We start from the raw sequence: 22,086 nt of genomic DNA on the forward strand, positions 1-22,086 counted from the left end.
CACCCGCCCCTTGTAAACATTCACGAGAGTCAGCCTGAGCAAGATGCTGCGCAGATGATCAAATTGATTTACTTTTACTCATCTAAAGAAACAGGCTTTAACATATCCTTATGATATTATCATCGTGCAATCTATTGAGTTTGAGAGCCCATCATTATGTTTCAAACAGCTATTATTTGGTTCAAAAGATGAACTACTTTTCAATTATTTTGTTATTGATAGATAGCTAGCAAAGTAGGTCTTCTGTTCTGTAACATTACTGTAGAAAATGCCATATTGTAGCCGCAGCTACCACTTTAAATGATCGCGGTGTTTGTTACCAAATATGTCTCAGTTAGCTAGCTACCTGCTAGTCCTAACGTGTAAAAACTTCAAAATAGCTCCTTAGGTCTGCGCTTGAAGTCGTCTCATTACAACTAAAACAGCCATGCAATAAAGTGAGTGTTAATCAAACTGCATGTCATATGAACGTATTTCAGAAACATATTTCGCAACTTTAGTCATGGTGTAACATATCTAGCTAGACATGGCATCAGATGGAGAAGCTCTGGTAGTAAAAGCAATAAGGGGATCAATTAATAGGTATACACACCATAATGTTTATGTATCACTAAATCATTAATGCAACTTTATTCCATCAGTTGGTCATATGTGTAATTTCAATAGCTTCCTGTCATGTAGTTAAATAAAGGTTAAATTTTTTATATATATATATATATATATAAGGTAGTGGAGCCCTTATCATTCCCTTCTCTCAGTCTCTTATCACACAGAATTGCACAGCAGTGACAGAGGGTATTTCAATGGAGCATCCACCTCCTCCTCCACCACCAGGACCACCCCCACTGACAGCTGCCTCGGGGCCAAGCAAGAAGAAGCTGTACCAGGCCATAGCGGCAGGAAAGACCCCTGTCGAGGGGGATCATGCAGAGGCCCGGTTGCTGCTCAGTCAGAGGGAGAGCAGGTGAGGCGAACTGCCAACAGAAAAACAGAAGTTATCAGACAAGCGTAGCAGCTAAAGCATATTCAGGATCTCCAACATGGTGGTTGGAAAATCACTGAAAGAACTCTGCAGGTAGCGTAGCACTTAAGAGCGTTGGGCCCGTAGCCGAAAGGTTGCTGGTTCGAACTCCAAAGCCGACTAAGTGAAAAATCTGAGCAAGGCACTTAACCTGTAGTTGCTCCTGTAAGTCACTCTGGATAAGAGCGCCTGCTCAATGACTAAAATTTCTTATTTTTAATAGGGCCTACAGGTTATTGAATGGGGTCATCAGTCACACATTGGGTAACACTCCACCTTTATAATCAGTGCACGTGGGGGGGGGGGGGGGGGTGTTCTGCACCTGGGCATTCAGTTTAGAACAGTTTCTGTCCATGAAAGCAGTACTGTAGAGATCCTGTGGGAGTTTCAACTACAAATAGAACACAAATGCAAGACGGTAGATGACGCTCTGAGCTATCCCACCAAGACCAAGCTACTGTCCATACTACTGTGATATATGCATTATTCAATAACTCATTTGTTACCAGGTGGCAGTAGGAAAGTCTGTTTTGTGGTGTGGCTGATGATTTACTGGTTGACGTAGTTTCAGGAAGGACCTGCAGTGGATGCTGTTTAACAAGTATGTGCCTTCCCTCATCCAAGACGGCCCACAGTAAGTCACGTAAAGCTTTATTTAGGCTTTTCAAAATGGAGCCTTCCTCCATTGAAGTAATCACTGATCTATAATACATGTGAATTCGTCTTCCCTAAGCTGATGTCTCTTGTTTGTCGTTTTGTCGTTAAAGGTGACGTTATACTTCCTAAGGTACATACCCCTGCCTGAGGTGTGTGTGTGTGTGTTTTTACCTGTAGATGTGGTCTGGTGGCTCTATGGATGGCTGGTCACCTACTACAGCCCCCTCTGAGTGTTTCCGTGGAGACCGTAGTCCAGACAGCGATGGACAGGGGCTACACAGCACAAGGGGAGATGTTCTCCGGTAACGCTTTAGTCTTCTATGCTGCATACTCTCAACGACACCAGCAGAGCTATACTTTATTAGTGAGACTAATGTGTATGTGTGTGTGTCTGATCCAGCTAGTGACATGGCCATGCTTGCAGAGGAGGTGTGTGGGTGCAGGGCTGAGCTCCTATCCGGAGGGATGAGTGGAGACAACTCTACAGCCGTCCTGAAACACCTGGCTGACGGACAACCCGTCCTCATCCCGGATCCTTTATACTCTCACATTCAGGCTGTTCGGAAGGACCCATCTGCTCTAGTCAGTCTGTCTCAGGTAGTGGTCGTTAGGTACTGATAGATGGTGTTCTTAAGGTAACTTCGTGGCAGTTATTAGGTTGTTATCGTGTATTTGACCATTTTACAATGACATTTCGAAGTAAATACCATGTTAATAGCTGACTTATCTGGAATATTTATTATACAGTATATGAGTAAAGCGATGTGTACTGTATGTGTTTTGAGGTCTTTGACTGCATAAACACAGATATGACGAGGATTTCAACCATGAGCCATGCCAACGCACCGGACACAGGGCACACTGGGCAGTGGCCTCAGGTTAGACCGGAGCTCCTTGACTGCAACACACACACACGCAATTCCCATGTCTTGACATTTGACCCTTCCTATACCCTCTCTATCTCTCCCAGGTGTCTTGTTGGGTCTGGACCAGGACAGCGTGAGCAGAGAGCACACCCAACCTGACCCCACCCTGCCCTGGCTACTCCTGCCCCAGGACAGCCCCTCATGCCCATGTCCCACTGTGGGGGCAAGAGAAGCATACATCCTGGCCAAGCAGGGCAAGAGCCTGCGCTATCAGCTGTGGAGCCTGGACAAGGTGGCCCAAAGCAATGCCCAGCTGAGGGAGATAGATCCCCAGAGGGCTGGGGACAGTACCCAGTACGTGGTACCCAAGGGAGGGGTGGAAGTTGGGCTGGCAGGCCAGGTCGTGTTGGTCCACACTGGGGGACAGACTAAGTGATCATGGGCCTTCTCTCCTGGAGCACTGCTATGATACAAATTGAGACTCATTGGCCTGGACACAGGAAAGCATGACAGTCTATAATACTGTAAGTAGAGGACATGATGAAAGGGTCTAAGGATGCTTTCCTGCGTTGGCATTAATTTCTTCTATAGGACACAGTTAATGTCTACTACTTATCAGAATGAAAAGTTTGAATGTAAAGTGGACTTTTGCTAAATCTGTGGCTCCTCTATGGAGCCTATTTTCCAGTACCTGAACAGATCCTGTGCCTTACTGAAATGTTTCATTCACTTCACATGGTCGAACAGGCTGCAATATTGCATACGATGAGAACCCCGTACCTTCCCTGTATTTATACTGATTATCAAGCAACCCCATATGCACACAGAATAAACATATGTACTGTTGTCAATAGTTCATATCATTGAAATGTGACCATGTCTATACGAGCCTTTCTGGATATGATGCATAAGAGGTAGGCCTGGTCTTTTAAGTCATTCCACAATGTAACGCTCACAGGAACCATATAATATACGGACCTCCATATGTATTTGGACAGTGAAGCTAACATTTTTTTAATTATACTCCATTTTGGATTTGAGATCAAATGTTTCATGAGGTGACAGTACAGAATGTCACCTTTTATTTGAGAGAGTTTTCATACATATCTGTTCTACTGTTTAGAAATGAAAGCGCTTTCTGTATCTACACACTCGGATGCAGTTAGTTTGTTTTGCCTTCTCTATTACACTGAGTGAATTTGTCCAAATACTTATTACTTCTTGAAATGGGGGGACTAGATACTTCGTGCTTTCATTTCCAAATGAAAACATGTATGAAAATACCATCAAATAAAGCTGATATTCTGTACTATCGCCTAACATGAAACAGTATCTAAAAAATGAAATGCTGGAGTATAGAGCCACATTTAAAAATAAATTTGCTTCACTATCCAAATACACGCGTAGGGGAATGTAAAAACCCTTTCCATCAACATGATTCATACTTCTGATAAGTTTGGTGTTGAATAATGTGGAGACGAGGGGTTTCAGATTAGAAAGACTTGTGCTTAATTCCAGTTTATTGCAATCAATGGTATTCTAGACAAAGAGAGCAAGGACCAGTCTCAATCCTCTTAACATTCATATACGTGTCCCCCAGCATCTTGTAATGCACTGTCTCCTGAAGTACAGCACAGAGGAAAGGCTTATCCAAACTAAAAAATATACATCTTAGACCTACCCTAATACACAGTCCAGCTCTCAGCCACACACAACAACCCAAGCAGTCTGAAAGCTGGTAACTGTCAGGTTAAGATAAAGAAGAGGATACATGGTACGTAAGATATACATTGTAAACAATATATTGTTCCAGAATATATACTTCCAGAATGTGTGCTTTTATGGTGTGGAATATTTGAGAGATGTCAACAGTAGAGACAGGATTCCAGTTCCATGATGAAAATGCTGACAGTAACATATCAGTCACACACAGAACCCCTCTATTTCCTAGCTAGAGAAATCTGCTCACACCATAAGTACACAAACTGTGTTGTCTGACTCTGTTGAAGAATATGGAGTAAGACTTGGATGGGAATGTTGACTGACAGATCTACAAATCCAGAGACACAAGACCTGACACCGTTCAGAAAAGGTGTCAAATACAGTCATCAGCAGAAACACATAAAATACTGACGACTGTCATTATGGGTGAGTTTGTGTTTGCATATTTATATCTCAACTTACTGAGGAATGGTCGTGTTAAACCAACATTATCTCGAAAGAAAAAGTGTACCAAAACAAGGGCAGATGCAGAATCCTCCTTCAATTAGAAGAAAAAAAAATGGTCACCACAATGTCGTCTTTGATATCAATGATTCTATATTAAATCAGATTCACATTAAAGTCTGACGTGTGGATGAACGTGTCATAAGAATCAGTAGCTCATTCATTCCAGTTTCAGGTGACTTGTTCAACTAGTAATTTCAGTTGTCAGGCCAATCGTTACCCATCCCAGAAAAAGTAAGTATCATTGACCTAAAGGAATAATGATCACAATTATACAGATGAGTCAACTGCCACTCACCAGAAAATGGTTTGCTTATAAAGAACCTGGGACAACAGAGTGAATCCATATTCAGGGACACACAGGCAGGACTCGTTTTGTTCAATGGCTTTTGTGAGGTACCCATTTGTGCAATACAGTCTAGTTATCGTGACCACCAAGGCATGTGCCCACCAGGAGGGAAATTAAAGAAGAAAAAAACATTGATCCCATCTATTAGTTCAGTGGTTCCCAACTTTTTTCGGGTTACCGTACCACCAACTGAATGTTGCTCTGCCCAGAGTACCCCTGAAGTACCCCCTCGTGTCCATTTTTACCAGTAGTCCTATGGTCTCCTGAGTCTTCTCAAGTACCCCCTGTGGATAGACCAAGTACCCCCAGGGGTCCTAGTACCCCTGGTTGGGAATCACTGTTAGTTTATCTGCTGGGTCAACTCCGCCAGTCAGACACCACGCGGATCAGACTAATCAACAACAGCCTCCAGTTTTCACCATAGAAAAAATATATATGTTACAGACATCAGTTCATACTTTGGGTTAATTCTCCAGCAAACTTTGTAATGATAAAAAAAGAACAAAAAAATCTATCTAGGCACAGAAAAAAAGTACAAAGAGTAAAGAGGCTATTTGTGGAGGCAAACAAATTAAATACAACTGTATTTACATTAAAAGGCTGAGCACCGGATAAAGTTGAAAATATACATGTTTTTCCAGTGTTTCTAGTGTTGACATTTATATAAAATAGTTTTAAAAGCATAAAGTCAAGTGGTCCATAGAGAAAATAAAACATTGCTCCTCTAAGGTCACTTGAGGAGAATATATCCCATTGGAAAAGTTCAGTACATTATCACCATACTTGTGATAATATGAAGGTAGTGTGTGTGTCTGTGTGTGTGTGTGTGTCAGTGATAGTTGACGTCATAGCTCTTATAATGAGAGAAGTTGATGAGGGATGACACACCACTGGTTATGTGGACAGGTTCCCTCACTCTGTCCACCATGCTCCGTGTGCTCCCTCACTCTCTTTCACGGTCATCGTCCTTTCCTTTATCTCTCCAGTCTCACGTCTAGTTTGGGTAATGACCAGTTCCATCTGTTCGTCCCCAACTACATCCTCTGCTCTGACAAAGATGAGAGTGTTCTCTCCATCCTCTTTTTCTCCCTCTTCCAGGCCATCCCTTTGTTCTTTCTCACACAGGCCTCTCTCTCTCTCAGGGGCTGGGGGGGAGCATGGTACTGAGGATGTCTATGAGATTGTCCAGACCCCACAGGTAGCCATCCTCGTGGTTGCCCTCCATCCAGGGGGTCCGGTGGTCCAGGGTGAGGAGGGCAGGCAGGGGCACCGTCTTCCCAAAGTCTATCATCCACACACGGGCCTGCCCCGACGCATCATGCACAAACAGCAGGGAGCTGCCCACCACCTGGGAGAAAACAGGATGGTTGAGTTCAGTATGTCAGTGTGAGTGTTTTAAAGCTGCACTATGCAGAAATCGCACCACCATTTCCTGGTTGTTAAAATTCTAATAGTTCGCCTAATTTCAGTTTGTGACAAAACAAGCGTGTATAGTGTACAGAATCATTGTACCATCTAAACCACTTTGAAATATATTTTCCATAACCAAAAATATTGTATTTTAAGCTGGTGTACAAAACTGAAAGTAAAAGAGGTTTCGGGTTTGGCCGTCATTGTAAATAAGAATTTGTTCTTAACTGACGTGCCTAGTTAAAGGTTCAATTTAAAAAATGAAAAAAATAATAGGGCACATAGAACAGATCTACTGCTTTCAAGGAGGATGACAGGTCTTTAACTCACATTTCTATGTGAATTTGGTCAGGTAGCCCAAAAAGTTACATGTTGCAGCTTTAATAAGGAATTTGAATCATGTTCATATCAATCACATTGAATCATAACCCAGCAAAGAGGTTTGTTGAGGGAAAGTAATCATACCAAAAGTTACTGTAAATATTGTCTTAATTTATTGCCAGTAAGTAAAGCAGAGTACAGTGGCGTTTGTGTGTGTTACCTCATGTGCTCTGAAGAACTGGGATTTCTCCAGCACGGATCGCAGCTCCTTCAGACGTTGCAGGTAGAGTTTCTACCAGAGAGAGGAGAAGGGGAGACAAACAGTCAAACAGACGGTCAATCTGAAGGGGCTGATTAGCTACCCTAGAACTCAAGTTCCCTTATGTGCCACCCGACTAAATGTCCCTCTAGAAACACGTACCAGGATCTGAATGTTCCCATCCACAAAGTCTCCCAGGGCCTGCATGACCTGCTCCCTGTGTTTGGTCTTCTTAAAGTTGGTGTTACATGTCCCGTCTGCTCTCTGCACAGCACAAATGACAAACAACAGTATTTAGTCTCGTTATTGATGCAGTGAAAATAAATGTTTTAAATAAAAAAAATGAAGTAAGCTTTATGTGACATCTTTTTGAGTGCGGATCAATCATACCCATTTCCTTGTCTCATTATTGTGACCTGGAACAAGTTACTGTGCACATACATTTGAAAAACTAAAACTACTTTTTTCCAATCCCCTCATTTTGACCCCCAGTTGAACCCTGTGTGCCCCCTGACCTTGATGCCCTCGATGCGGAAGCCCAGGGTGGCAGTGGAGCTGAGGGTTTCTCTCCACTGCATGTATCTGGGCTTCAGGATGCCTTGTTGGGCCCTCTCCTGATCCGTAGGGGCCCCGGGGTCCACGGCCACCATCTTCTCGTACATGTCCCTGCGGAGCCGCGGAAGCTCCCTGGCCTTCAGTAGCTCCTCCTCCAGGTAAGTCCTGATAGGACAGGGAAGACAGGGTTAGTGGGCCAGCTCATTATCTAACAGCAGAGTTATCTAACAATAGTGCTCTCCCTTCCAGCATTGGTCCTGGAGAGCCTCAGGGAGTGCAGAATTTAGTTTTGCACTGATGAAGGTGGACTGACTGAAAGCTCAGCTACTTTTTGCCTCCAGCGCCTTCACTAAATCGGTTTTGGGTGTGTGGTAGATTCTGCCTATTATTTTCCAGCTCAGTACTGAAACGCCTAACTCGGGGCCTCCCGAGTGCCACAGAGGGCTAAGGCACTGCATTGCAGTGCTAGAGGCATCACTACAGACCCGTGTTCAATCCCGGGCTGTATCACAACTGGCCGTGATCGGGAGTCCCAAAGGGCGGCGCACAATTGGCCCAGCGTCGTCCAGGTTAGGGGAGGGTTTGGCCGGGGGGGTTTTACTTGGCTCATCGCGCTCTAGAAACTCCTTGTGGTGGGCCGGGCGCCTGCAAGCTGACCTCGGTAGTCAGTTGAACGGTGTTTCCTCCGACATATTGGTGCGGCTGGCTTCCGGATTATGCGGGCGGGTGTTAAGAAGCGCGGTTAGAAGGGTCATGTTTCGGAGGACACATGACTAGACCTTCGCCTCCAGAGCCCGTTGGGGAGTTGCAGCGATGAGACAAGATTGAAATTGGGGAGAAAAGGGGGTAAAAATAATAATTAAAAAATAAATACAAAACTCTTCCCCCGGTCTCTCACCTGCTGCCCATCTTGCAATCCATGATGGAGGGAGAGTCAAAGTCAGCCAGGAGGTCGTCCATTAGGTTGTAGTCCTGTTCGTCCCTCTGCACCACGCCGTAGTAGCCAGGGACATAGGGCCGCAGAGTGTCCCCCATCAGCTTTGACAGGCACAGCTGCTCACACTCACAGTAACGCTTCAACAAACGCCCATACTCCCCCGCATGGAAGTTACCTACGAGACAGAGAATGTGTGAAAGAAAGAGGTCAGCAGGGACAGAGAACACACACACACACACACACACACAGAGAGAGAAAGACAGGGAAAGTGGAGAGAGAGAGAGAAACAGAGTGGTGTATACCTGCGTGCCCGGCGAGCTGCACCCAGGGATAACGCTTCTTAAAGGACACAACGAAGGGAGACCAGTGCACCATAGTTTTCAGCTTCTGCCACTGCTTGGTCTGGAAGGAGAGAAGCAACAAAATGGGTTACACACCACCAGTCAACTAAACTAGTGGTTTAAACATGGTTGTCCTGGCTCATTCCTACTCGGGCCACAGCAGAAAACCGGATAGAAAATGTTGTCTCGCTTATCAGTGGGTCATAAGACCATTTGAGAGGTTGGTCAAAAGAGTTTGAAAACAAATGATCTAAAAAGACACATACCACACAGAGACATTTATGCAGAATCGACAGGAGGGAGAGAGTGAGAGTTCCCAGCCCGCTTGAGCCAAGGCCAGGTACACAACGTTTCTCACAGCCCCCATTCGCAAAACATTGACCAGAACCATCACACTGGTTCCACAGTAAAAAAAAAAGAATAATAACGAAACACACGCCCCTGGCCTACACAGGAACACTGTGAGAGTTTGATTGAGTAGGTGTGGGAGTGTGTGGGTTTGCTGCGAGTCTGCTTGGGTATCTGTGAATGTGTGTACGTGCAGTGTGTGTGTGTGTGTGTGTGTGTGTGTGTGTGTGTGTGTGTGTGTGTAGAGTTGGTTTATCTTTATTGGAAAAATACAGCAAGGTCACTATGCAAGGGCCTTTGACGCAAGCAAGCAGAGGAGAACACACAGCATCGATTATACACACGTCACTGACTAGGAAATGATACTGTATGTGTGTGGGAATTCACAGGAAGGAGAGAGAGAGAAACAACGAGAGATAGGGACAGAGACAGATAGAGAGACAGAAGGAGAGCGCAAAGGTAGGGAAGACAAAATGTTTGAGAAAAGAGACAAGAGAAAGAAGAGGGAGGCAGAGGTCCTCATCAAAGAAGTAATTCAGTGGAAGGACAGTGTATCATAAACCAGTCTTTAATGATCACTAACAATCCCCAGTCTGCGAAAGAATGCATGCCCCACTCCACTACAGCCCAGTACAACCAAACAAACCCAGACAATGTTTGTCTGTCTGCCTGACTCCACACATTCTTTCTACTGGACTGCTGTAACTTTGGGCTGAATACAGAGCGAGGAAAGAGTAGTAATAAAAAGACTATTCATAAAATATCTCAGAATAGGAGTGCTGATCTAGGATCTGTCCAGGGCTCCCGAGTGGCGCCGCGGTCTAAGGCAGTGCATCTCAGTGCAAGAGGCGTCACTACAGTCCCTGGTTCGAATCCAAGCTGAATCACACCCGGCCGTGATTGGGAGTCCAATAGGGCGGCTCACAATTGGCCCAGCGTCGTCCGGGTTTGGCCGGGGTAGGCCGTCATTGTAAATAAGACTTGGTTCTTAACCGACTTTCCTAGTTAAATTTAGGTTAAATAAAAAAATACATAAATCTAATTCATTATTATCTAAAAGGCAAACTAATCCCAAATCAACACTCCTACTATGAGACACTTTGTGGATACCGAATGCATGGTAAAGAACAGAGACAGAGCAGGCCGGTAAGCCTAGTAGTCAAAGTCCCGTGGCTGGTCAATGCCAACAGAGACTTCCGAGCTCCAAAGCTCTTTACCAGCTTAACCCAAACATAACCCTTGCCTCAGAGCAGACGACACACACACACACACTCACAATTTCCAACCTCTCCTTGTCCCAGTCTGTAATCCCCACATGTTTTAAGGTGACCACCATCATCTCTGTTTCTAAGAACTCTAAGGCTTCGTTGCAACAAATGACTACCGCCCAGTAGCACTCACTTCTGTAATCATCAAGTTCTTTGGAAGGCTGATTGTGTCACACATCAACTCAAACAATCCCACTCACTCCAATTTGCATACCGCCCCAACAGATTCATAGATGACGCAATCTCGATTGCTCTCCACACTCTCCCTCACCCACCTGGATCAGAGGAATACCAATGTATGGCCTCCCGGGTGGCGCAGTGGTCTAGGGCACTGCATCGCAGTGCTAGCTGCGCCACCAGAGTCTCTGGGTTCACGCCCAGGCCCAGGCTCTGTCGCAGCCGGCCGCAACCGGGAGGTCCGTGGGGCGACGCACAATTGGCATAGCGTCGTCCGGGTTAGGGAGGGTTTGGCCGGTAGGGATATCCTTGTCTCAGTATGTAAATGTAATAAAATGTATGCACTCTACTGTAAGTCGCTCTGGATAAGAGCGTCTGCTAAATGACTAAAATGTAAAATGTAAATGTAATGTGAGAACGCTGTCCATTGGCTACAGCTCAGCGTTCAACCCCGTTGTCCCCTCCAAGCTTTTCACCAAGCTTAGGACTCTGGGTCTGAACACGTCCCTCTGCAACTGGATCCTGTGCTTCCTGACGGGCCGACCCCAGGCGGTGAGGGTAGGCAACATCACGTCCACCACGCTGACCCTTAACACAGGGGCGTGTTCTTAGTCCCTTCCTGTACTCCCTGTTCACCCACGGGTGTGTGGCCACACGCACACACACACCATTACCAAGTTCGCTAACGACACAACAGTGGTAGGCCTGATCACCGGCGACGATGAGTCAGCCTACAGGGAGGATGTCAGTGACCTGACAGTCTGGTGCCGGAGCAACAACCTCTCCCTCAACGTCAGCAAGACCAAGGAGCTGATCGTGGACTACAGGAAACAGTCAAAGACTCCAACCACCCAACCCATAGACTATTTTCTCTGCTGCCGCACGGCAAGAGGTACCGGTGCATCAAGTCGGCCAACAGGCTCTTGAACAGCTTCCATCTCCAAGCAATACGATTGATAAATGGCTAACAAAAGATCTACACGGACTGTATTTGCAGTGTCTCTATGCACTCACAGGGCCCAACACACTCACACACATGGTCACTCCAACACACACACACACACACTCCATTTGCTTCACTCGTACATAATATACACACACATTTATACTGACTCTACACACCCACTCACATGCAAGCTGCTGCTACTCGGTTTATCTTATCTTACATCCTGTTGCCTAGTCACCCTACACCTATACATATCTACCTGTGCGTTCAGCTCAGTCAATCACTTTATCTATCATTCTCTCTCGCTGTCCCTCTCTGAGCTGAGCATTGGGTGCCACTCCAGGGGGTCTATACCCCTTCTACAATGGCCATCTTCTCCTCTTTCACTCCTCTCTCTCATCCACTCATTTATCTCCCACTCGCTCTCTCTCCTGCAATTCAGGCCAGACAGCTTAATGAAAGGCCCGGGGGGGTCAGATGTAACTCAGTCCCCTCTATTAGATTTCACCCCCCATCCCCACCTCCTTCATTATTACCTGACCTGAATGACCCTGGAGAGGAGACTGATGATACGAAACCTCTCACTATATTCTTTCTCCTTCCCTCACTCTTGCCCAAACTCTGCCCTTAACTTCTCCTTTTCGTAATCCCCATACTTTTCCCTTCCTCAAAGTATCACTCTCTCCCTCTCCCTCCCTCTCCCTCTCCTGCCTTCACTCACTGCTTCCCGCTGTCATCCTAATCCCCCTCTACTCCACTATGAACAGCAGGGCTCTGTCCCTTTGGCACCTTCCTCCGTCTTTTCTCCCCTTCATCCTACACCAAACTGTTGGAATGTGTCTGGCCCATGTCATAACGATAGCAGCCATGAAACACACACACACACACACACACACACACACACACACGTCAGTAGTGACATTCTGGACATCAGTGTTTTCCACAAGAGGAACAGAAAAGCTCTGTTCTGACCACGAGGCAAAAAACAAACGGTTGTGAAGCTCTGACCTACAGCCCTGATGTCTATTCGGACAGCAACCATCATCATAAATCCCTCTGGCTTACCGCCGCCTTAGCCCAGATGGAGACGGCGCAAACGTCAACTCAGAGCACCTTATTCAAAAAAAAACATGACATTATTACAGCTTTCCCTACTAAAAAGTCAGCTCCTAGGTGTCACAAACCTGCTCAAATGAAATACTAGATTTGATTGTGTCGGACGTAATAGAGCCAAAACACGCCTGACCCAGCCTACAGACCCGTCCGTATTAGCTCATGCCAAAGCAGATGTATTTCTCTCGGTAGAAGGATGATCTAACTCACCTGTAGAGACCTGCCTCAACTAGACAGGACGGGGTCTGTAGCAGCGACTACACGCATACCAGAGAGAGGAGACACTGTGTACCTGTCCACCTCATAGCTACTCCTAGAGAGAAAGACAGCCTTATATGCTGGATTTACACCAGGGGCGCGTTCAGTGGGATGCAACGTTTTGGAATGTTCAGATATAAATACGCTATGTAGAACAAACAAGTCGAATAAGGATTCACGTCGGCTCTATTCGTGGCATTTGTACTGGCGACGTTCGACGTGGTCCTGACTACTTCCATGCCCACAAGGACAGGGACAGTCTTCACCTGTCCACACCTAACTATATCATATCTATGACTATAGAAGACCAGGGTCATCTGCCTTCACCTCCTAGCTATACTATACTTAAGCAATAAGGCCCGGGGGGGTGTAGTATATGGCCAATATACCACAGCTAAGGGCTGTTCTTAAGCAACGCGGAGTGCCTGGATACAGCCCTTAGCCGTGGTATATTGGCCACATACCACAAACCCTGAGGTGCCTTATTGCTATTATAAACTAGTTACCAATGTAGTAATTAAAAGATTAAAAATCAATGTTTTGTCATACCTGTGGTATACGGTCTGAAATACCACGGCTTTCATCCAATCAAAACCACCCAGTGTATAAATGTACTGTATCTAAGCCTGCCCTCACCTGTTGACATTCGTCTCCCATCTCAGCTCTTCCCAACAGTATATCTAATCTGTGTCTCTCTGTCTCATCTCTTACCTGGCAGACAGAGCAGTAGTGGAGCAGCAGACCAGCACTGACACAGGCACACACAGACACAGAGAGGAGGTGAGAGCGTAGCCAGTCCCACACACTCCGCACCATCAGCACAGGGTCTCCAAACGTGACCTCCACGAGCGTCCGGCGCTCCATCAGACTGTGCCTCAGTTAGCCTAGCAAGGTTAGCATTTAGCCTTGCCCCTCGCTCTGCATGTCACTGTTGGCCTAGCATGAGCATGTAGCCTTACCTCTGATAGAAGCTATCTGTCCCCTCAGTTAGCCCTGCAGCATTGGCAGTCAACCAATGTAATTGCCTGGCTTTGTTAACTTGTGTTCTGGTGAACCTCCCCTCTCATATGAGGTTACACTATAATCCCTCTCCCACTGAGCCCTCCCCCTCTCCCTCTCTCAATGCCTCATCTTTAACACCAACTCGTCTCTGTCTTCTTTGCGGCATTTTGTCACCCTCTTACTGTACCATTGTCTCACTACATGCTTTTCTCTTCTCCCTCCCCATCTCGTGCTCGCTCTTTAACTCGTCCCTCATCGCTCTCTCTCACTAATCTGTAACTTAACGCCACATTTTCCCTCCGAGTTTATTATGACCCCCTCCCCCCTTTTGTCAATTTTCCCTCTCCAAGTTTCTTTCCCCTCTCGCACACCAACTGCCTTTCTGATATCCTCTCACAACCTGTTTATAGTAGTCTCTCCCTTTCTCTAATCCCTCCGTCAGCCTGTACTGAGCCCGTGTCCTCAGAAATCCAGTCCCCGGTGACATACATGACTGCAACACCTCTTTACTCTACACTACTTTGACGGCACATACTAGTCACAGGAAATATACTTCTGTAGTGTAAAGAACTTCAATGAGAGATGGTCTCCCACACTAGCTCCGGAGGTAGTGTGGGAGACATCTACCCCACATACCCCCCGAGTAGTATAGCATAAAGACAATGGCTCTCCCACACCACATGTTCCTGCAAGAATTACCTTAACACCAGCAGACAGCATTTTTGCTGGTAAATCCAGAGAGACAAGTGAGAGGGAGAAAGAGAGAGAGAGAGAGAGAGCGCAATAGCGGGGGAAAGGCAAAACCCTTGAAGTGTGTGAGTATAATGCAAAAGACATTACTACCTAACGTAGCCAATTCTGTTTTGTCATCATGCTGGAGCCAAAGGGAATTACTGGATGGGATATTCAGAGGAAAACAACATTTCCAAATACCACAAACCCCAGTTCTCTTTCTCTGGAACACATGACTCCTTGGAAAACAGTGGCAATTGTTACTGATTGGACTATCAGGACTAAATAAAGAAAATTTAAATCCACTAGAGTACTCCCCTATAGCTCTCTCCAAACCCTTCCCCCGCTGTCCTGTTTCTCTTTGTCCCTCTGAGGTATGGAGCTTTTGATTTACAAAGGGGGTACTCCCTGTTTTAGTGCTCACAACACCAGTGTTCTTTAAAGACGTCCTCCAACAATTTTTTATTTATTTTTTCTGTTGAAAAGTGATATCCCAAGTATAAATACAGGAAAGTACACACACTAAAGGTAAAAAAATAAAAATAAAAAAAGTAAAAAAAACAAAAACGATTTTGCTCAACAACCGCAAACTTCAAGGAGTAGGCCATTCAAGGAGTCAGATTGATGCCCTTCCCCCGTGCTTGAGGAACGATAGAGGCGCAATAGAGAACAAAAGAGGAAAGCCCCCCCCACACACACACAATGTCATGACTTACCTGGACCACCTATTGAGATGTACCTTTCGTTAAGTAAATCTTGGGATATCGCTTTTCAACAGGAAAAGTAAAAAAAAAACTTTATTTTTTAAATAAATTAAAATCGCTGTTTGAGGTCTTACTTTTAGGTGTGATGCTGCTCTTTTTCAGGCTTTGTTTATTTCTAAACCAAATCCCCTCCCTTCTGCTCTCTGTGGCATGAGCACAGCTCAAACCACAGCCCAGTTAACACACAAAAAAAACAGAAGTCTGACACAAATGTGTGTTTTAATGCTTTTGTGAACACTTACAAATGTGTGAGAGAGTGCTGCAAGTTTGCAATTGTGAGTTGCATAACGGGAGTTTGTGTACGAGTTGGTTCTTGTGTGTGCACATGGAGCATGCTCTGTATGAGCTGGTATGCGTTGTGGGGTATATTGTAGAGTGTGTGTGTGTGTGTGTGTGTGTGTGTGTGTAGAGAGGGTACTTTATCACTCCTCCTCCACTTATCTACATTTTCCTCTGCATGCTGTTCCACTGCCTGTGAATCCGCGGTAAACCTTATGCCGTGGTGCAAGGCTAGATGGGGGAAGATAGTGTCCGAGAAATGAAGGGATGATGCAGGCAGAAAGAGACTATGAAATAGGTTAAAAGTAATGTGAGTAATGCAAGACGTTACATTCAAAATACAGAACAAGGAGAGAGAGAGTGAGAGAAAATGAAAAAAAGAGAAACAGCGCCATATATGGCAATGATGTCGCCTAGCAACGCAACTGCCTTCAGCCCAATTTTCCATGACACACTCTGAGCTGTGAATGCGAGACGGCAGAGTGTGTCATGTGTGAGTGCGTGCCTTAAACTCTGAATATGTATAGTGTGAGCAGGCAAGTGTCTACTATGTACATCATTAAGCACAAAGTTTAACAACTGCTTTGGCCACACTTTGAAAGCCTACAGTAAGTCAATAACAACAAAGGACCTAATACTACCACAACCGACAACACTCCTCAGCGGTGCCGTATCACACCAGCTAGATCCAAAATGGATGCCCTAGTACAGTCACTCACTCACTCCAGATATTCAATTATAACAGTAGTGGGGGGGGGGGGATCTATAAGATGGGAACTGCTGACCAACCCCCTTTCACCCAGACTACATTAATGCTTTAACAAGGATGACACAGACACATGCAAATATGGAAATATCTGAAATCACAGAAGATAAAGCCAATTGGAGATAAAGCAAATGTGTGAGGAAGAGAGAGAGCGAGACAACGTAGGTAAGAACGTTGAAAAACAGCTTCTATCTCAAGGCCATCAGACTGTTAAACAGCCATCACTAACATTGAGCGGCTGCTGCCAACATACTGACTCAAATCTCTTGCCACTTTAAAAATAAAAAATTGGATGTAATAAATGTATCACTGGTCACTTTAAACAATGCCACTTGATATAATGTTTACATACGTACATATGAGATGAGTAATGTAGGGTACTGTACTCTATAGCATCTACTGCATCTTGCAGTTCGGCCATCGCTCATCCATATATTTATATGTACATATTCTTATTCATTCCTTTAGACTTGTGTGTATAAGTAGTTGTTGTGAAATTTTTAGGTTACTGGTTAGATATTACTGCATGGTCGGAAATAGAAGCACAAGCATTTCGCGACACTCGCATTAACACCTGCTAACCATGTGTATGTGACCAATAACATTTGATTTGAGCAAAGGGATAGAGCATTTTCTTAAGGCTCACTCAAAACACGTTGACTCACCCACACAGCATAGAGACCCAGTGGAATCACACATCAATCCCATCCAAATAGATCAGTCATTATGTGTTATTTGGAAAGCCATCTTCCCTCTCAGAGACACGAACAAACAAGGACTGAACAGGTGTCCTCCTGAAGTAGTTTCTCTCACAAACAAAGGCACATTGATTATGCACTCAGAGAGAGAGCCAGAAAGTAACAGGGAGAGAGAGAACGTGCGTGTGTGTGTGTTGTTGATCTGTAACATATGGAAATTCTAGTATTTCCACACAGTCTTTCTCAGTGGTGACTACCAGGATCCACACCATTCCTGTTCAGGAAGAGAGCTTGCCTGATTTTCAATTGGTCCATTTCCAGGAAAGACATCCTGTTTTTGAGCTCATGTCATTCCAAGCATTTCTGGTCAGGGCGCATCAAAGGCCTCTGACTGGGGAGGGAAACGTCATACATTTACCACCCTAGAAGGTTAGAGCTGGATCATACATGGGACAAAGCAAGAACAACTTGAGGGTCAGCAAATGACCCTGGGTTAATCTAGCCGAGCTCATTAGTGACCATCACAGTTAAGGATCATAGTGGCTGGGGTCATGGGTAAAGAGTCACTCAGGAGTCAAAGGTTCACCGATTATCAATAAAAGGCCCTATTTATTGGCTTAGGAGTATTATGTAAGAGACAACAAAAGTTAACCAGGCCCTCTGATAGGCCAGCCGATTTCCGTCATATTGTTTTCACCCAACGGAACCTTTCTGATCTATGCATAAATACAACTGCCCTCCAAACTCCTTCAGGCTAAAACCACATATGTGTTCCAAGGGTCTTCAAAAATTTTTTTTTTTACCCTTGATCCAGCCATTGACCTAATATTCACCACATCCCCTGCAGTAGGAGCACATGGCCTTGGTGGCTTTGTGTATGTGACGCAAGTGAGACACAGAGACGTCAGCTAAGTGTAGATCTGACACAAACACTGACATTGAGGAATTAACATTTTTGAGTGCGTGTGTTTTATTGACATGCAGTCTGTAAGTCAACAAATGGGGGGTGTGGTACTGGAACATGCATTATCAGTGAATGTCTGCTCTGCGCATTAGGCCATCATTTTAAATCATAGTGCATCTTATAAATGAAGAAAAAAAAGACTTGGCCTTATATCAATAGCATACAATTGTACCATGGAAGCGTGTGTGTACAGAAAGTAGTCTATGCCAGCTCGTGCTTTTTATTACACACAGAGAAATGATCTTGTGTAGAGGTGCTGACTAACTGAATAAACTGCAAGCTACACAAATAAAGAAAGTTTAGCCAATAAATCACCGGGAGTTTATATAGAGAGTTTGCAACGCTCTTTATTAATTTGTGTACAGAAAGTAAATAGGCCTGTGTGTGTATATGTATCTGCCCATCTTTGGCACTTCTAGCCAACATTTAGGACCGATTATAGCAAAGGAGTTTAACATAATACTACTGTGTGTTTTTGTATGCAACTTCATACAGCAGATAAACCTCTAGTCAGCAGACCTCCACCACATTTATCGCACAGTAAAAATGTTTTTATATATATGGCACACTTACCCCCGTGCCTTCGTTTGGGCTGCCCAGCGTGTTGCATGTGACTGGGGACAGGCTGGGCTCGATGTCGCTGCCGGCGAAGTCATCCTCGGACTCCTCAAAGGACGAGGCGGAGGACAAGCAGCCGGCGGAGGACGAGTTGGAGAGCTTTCTGTGAAAGCGCATTAGCGCCGGGGAGCCTCCGCAGCCACTGTCCGAGCATGGGGACTCATCATCGGCGTGTGGGCCCAGCGACGATCCACCGACTCCGAGTCCCATGGTCCTTGGATCTAGTGTTTCCTGGGTCCGACTGGGGCTTAGATCTCTGGTTATAATAAGCTTTGGGATAGTACCAGGGAAACTTTGGCTACCTAGTGGACTTTGGACCTGTCCGTGTGGCTGTGTTGAAGAGTTGATCGAGGGGTCCTCCTGGTTCCCCGACTCAACTGAACAACTGTTTGGATCATTTTTCCTGACAGCTTCGAGCTCACAAGAAGCAGTGGGAAAGTTAGATTTGGTCATTTCTACCTCTGTGTGGTGTATCTCATACCCTATCGGTTCTGACACGCCGTTTGTCAGAGGTTCGTCCAAACGCAAGCTCAGCGATGCCAGGGTCCGTCTTAAATTATCCTTGCCAGATGTGCGCCAATGGACTGAACCATCCGGTTGTACAGCCCCCGATACCCCCCTGACCTCCGAGGCAACCCCACCCTGTTTATCAAATCCGAATGGCTTGTTTTCCATGGCCCTTGCCGGGGCATTCCAGACATGGTCTTCTCCCGTTGTTTCTGGGCCGCTGCGCTGCTTAACTGCGCAGCGAGTTCTGTCGAATCCTCTGGCCCGTGTTTCCAAGCCCGTCGCATCGAAGGACGAGTCAGCCGCTCCCTTGCTCACAGCGTCACAGTCGAGAGCCTGAATATTTTCATAATGAATTCCAGGTGGGTATTCGGCGACCGGGGTGGTGTGGTCCACTACCACCGACTCAGTGTGGCCTCTCAACAACTTCCCCCGCCCGTGACCACGAAGGGTTTCCGAATTTCCATATCCGATTACCAGCCCTACCTCTGGTTGACCTGTGCTTGGCGAAGGCAACTGCTTCGTTTTCATCCGATTCCTGTAAAACCGGTCACACCTTCGCTCCTCACTGGTAAATCTGCGGATAGGGAGTCGTTTGGATGTTTCAGTTGGTTTCCATTTCGCTTTGCCTGGAGCGGCGGTGGAGTACGAGAGACCACAGCACGTTTGACCCATTCTGTACACGGTAGTAGTAGCGCACAAGTCACACCTTCCAAGATGTATCACATTTGAAACAATGCGCACTGTGCTACAAAGTAACACACGAGTCACGTGCTCCACTCATTGTTGCCAATGATGAATGACAATTATAGGAACATGTTTGAATATTCCATATCTGCAAGAAAAAAGATGAAAACAGTTTTAGAATATTTTGCCAAAACACTTAACACAGGCTAGTCTACTGCTTGCCACTTGGTCTTGTCTATGTGATATTTCAATAAACTTCAAACAATGTCATAAGGTACAAGGTACACAATTTTGCTTTCGTTAAAGAGATAAGAGTGACATTTGTGTCTGTGTGGAGGGTGAAGAAAAATACATTTGGCTGTAAAACAGGAACGCTTTTTTGTTTTTCTGTGCCTTTTGAGGCCAATAACTTGAGATACATTGCTTTGCTCATGTTTCTTGCCTCGGGATTGTTGCCTCAAGTCTGTTTTGTTCGGCTTGAGATGGATGGTTTAGTCTAGAGCCCTATACTACAAATCAGGGTTGAAGAGTTAAAGCCAATGTTTGCATGATCTGAACATTTGGTCTGAGGATTCGTGTGGAGGGTGTGACGCAATTCGCGGAGCCCCTGGAGGCATGCGGAGGCCTACCTCCATACAACATTGCTGTGTGCCTCTCAAATTTTGTAACAATGCGAAGTGCTCTGTATAGCGCCGCGTTGACATATTGTTTGACGGTAGGAGGGGGCGTGAGGTCCTGTATAAACACAAACTCACTTCCTTGGCAACTTCCTTCACAACAGCTCTGCGAAGCGTAAAAAGTATGTTTGCTCTGACATCTGTGGAGGCCGCATCGCAGTAAATGCTGTACTGCCACTGCAGATGGCTGATTAATCATGCAAAGAATTTGACCGAGATAACTTTGGTCCACTCTCGAGTTCAACTCGGGATAACCAGTACCTTTTAGCCAGGTACATTTCTATGGCAACAAATCCTTCAGAACTAACCTGCTCCAGGGCGGGCTAACTCCATTTATCCTGAATGAAGAGTCTGAGCCACAAGTTGAGGACCAATGAAATCAGATTCCCTCCATCTCGCAAATATTGCATATTCCATAGCCATCGTTTGAGGAAGATGACTGATTCAATACTTTACTAATTAAATGTTTTTTTGTTTGTAAAACTTTTTTTTAATGTTAAAATACCTATCACACATTTAAATATGACAGAATGCATTTGAACCACCACACACAGTAAAACTTTTGTATGGAAATTCCATTATTTTATTGATAGGAGTGGGGGATAAGCACACCGAAGACTGCATTAACTATCAGTAATAAAATAAAGACTGCACTTCAAAAAGCCAATATCACACCATTGCTGAATTTCCCAAAACCTGTCTTTCATTTTGATTTGGGCACAAATGAAAATGTGGCACTGACTCGCACATGGATTTATGTTTCAGCATTGTCTCAGCATGCGCAGTTACAAGCCTACAAACCTTTTTTTTCAATTTTCGCCTAAAATGACATACCCAAATCTAACTGCCTGTAGCTCAGGACCTGAAGCAAGGATATGCATTTTCTTGATACTGTTTGAAAGGAAACACCTTTAAGTTTGTGGAAATGTCAAATTAATGTAGGATAATATAACACATTAGATCTGGTAAAAGATAATGCAAAGATTCTTTTTTTTTCTTTTCCCATCATTGAAATGCAAGAGAAAGCCATTATATGACTTAGGACTCTAGGCGCAATTAAAATGTTGTCCACTAGATGGCAGCAGTGTATGTGCAAAGTTTTAGACTGATTCAATGATCCATTGCATTATTGTTCAAAATGTTGTATCAAGTCTGCCCAAATGTGCCTAATTGGTTTATTGATACATTTTCAAGTTCATAACTGTGCACTCTCCTCAAACAATAGCATAGTATTCTTTCACTGCAAAAGCTTCTGTAAATTGGACAGTGCAGTTAGATTAACAAGAATTTAAGCGTTCTGCCCATATCAGATATGTCTATGTCCTGGGAAATGTTCTTGT

At 45.0% G+C, this 22,086-nt stretch overlaps 2 protein-coding genes across 3 annotated transcripts; one reads left to right on the plus strand and one right to left on the minus strand.

Moving 5' to 3' along the window:
* Positions 1–34: 34 nt before the first annotated feature.
* On the plus strand, positions 35–3,390 carry c23h19orf54 (chromosome 23 C19orf54 homolog). The gene is made up of 7 exons (XM_038962042.1): positions 35–437; positions 759–964; positions 1,587–1,655; positions 1,856–1,980; positions 2,079–2,208; positions 2,486–2,556; positions 2,649–3,390. The coding sequence occupies exons 2-7, from the start codon at positions 804–806 to the stop codon at positions 2,978–2,980; spliced, it is 888 nt and encodes a 295-aa protein (XP_038817970.1). The 5' UTR covers positions 35–437; positions 759–803; the 3' UTR covers positions 2,981–3,390.
* A 656-nt stretch (positions 3,391–4,046) lies between these two features.
* LOC120018418 (inositol-trisphosphate 3-kinase C-like) lies at positions 4,047–20,075 on the minus strand. Of its 2 annotated transcripts, none has more exons than XM_038961609.1 (7): positions 18,831–20,075; positions 8,904–9,003; positions 8,563–8,776; positions 7,625–7,829; positions 7,272–7,373; positions 7,071–7,142; positions 4,047–6,467 (listed from the first exon to the last, which is right to left on the minus strand). In XM_038961609.1, the coding sequence occupies exons 1-7, from the start codon at positions 20,055–20,057 to the stop codon at positions 6,258–6,260; spliced, it is 2,130 nt and encodes a 709-aa protein (XP_038817537.1). In that variant the 5' UTR covers positions 20,058–20,075; the 3' UTR covers positions 4,047–6,257. The 2 variants fall into 2 exon arrangements, with proteins under 2 accessions (XP_038817537.1, XP_038817538.1); XM_038961610.1 differs by lacking the exon at positions 18,831–20,075 and adding an exon at positions 13,764–14,082.
* Between the last annotated feature and the right edge of the window lie 2,011 nt (positions 20,076–22,086).

Source organism: Salvelinus namaycush, chromosome 23 (genome assembly GCF_016432855.1).
Source record: "Salvelinus namaycush isolate Seneca chromosome 23, SaNama_1.0, whole genome shotgun sequence".
NCBI classification, from domain to species: Eukaryota; Metazoa; Chordata; class Actinopteri; order Salmoniformes; family Salmonidae; genus Salvelinus; species Salvelinus namaycush.

Excerpts from the sequence above, each read along its gene's own strand:
- c23h19orf54 (XM_038962042.1), top strand. The coding sequence starts at position 804 with ATGGAGCATCCACCTCCTCCTCCACCACCAGGACCACCCCCACTGACA. Across the intron at positions 965-1,586 it reads CTCAGTCAGAGGGAGAGCAG|TTTCAGGAAGGACCTGCAGT; the intron begins GTGAGGCGAACT and ends TGGTTGACGTAG. Across the intron at positions 2,557-2,648 it reads ACACTGGGCAGTGGCCTCAG|GTGTCTTGTTGGGTCTGGAC; the intron begins GTTAGACCGGAG and ends TATCTCTCCCAG.
- LOC120018418 (XM_038961609.1), bottom strand. The coding sequence starts at position 20,057 with ATGGGTCAAACGTGCTGTGGTCTCTCGTACTCCACCGCCGCTCCAGGC. Across the intron at positions 8,777-8,903 it reads GCAGCTCGCCGGGCACGCAG|GTAACTTCCATGCGGGGGAG; the intron begins GTATACACCACT and ends TCTGTCTCGTAG. Across the intron at positions 7,830-8,562 it reads GATTGCAAGATGGGCAGCAG|GACTTACCTGGAGGAGGAGC; the intron begins GTGAGAGACCGG and ends CTGTCCTATCAG.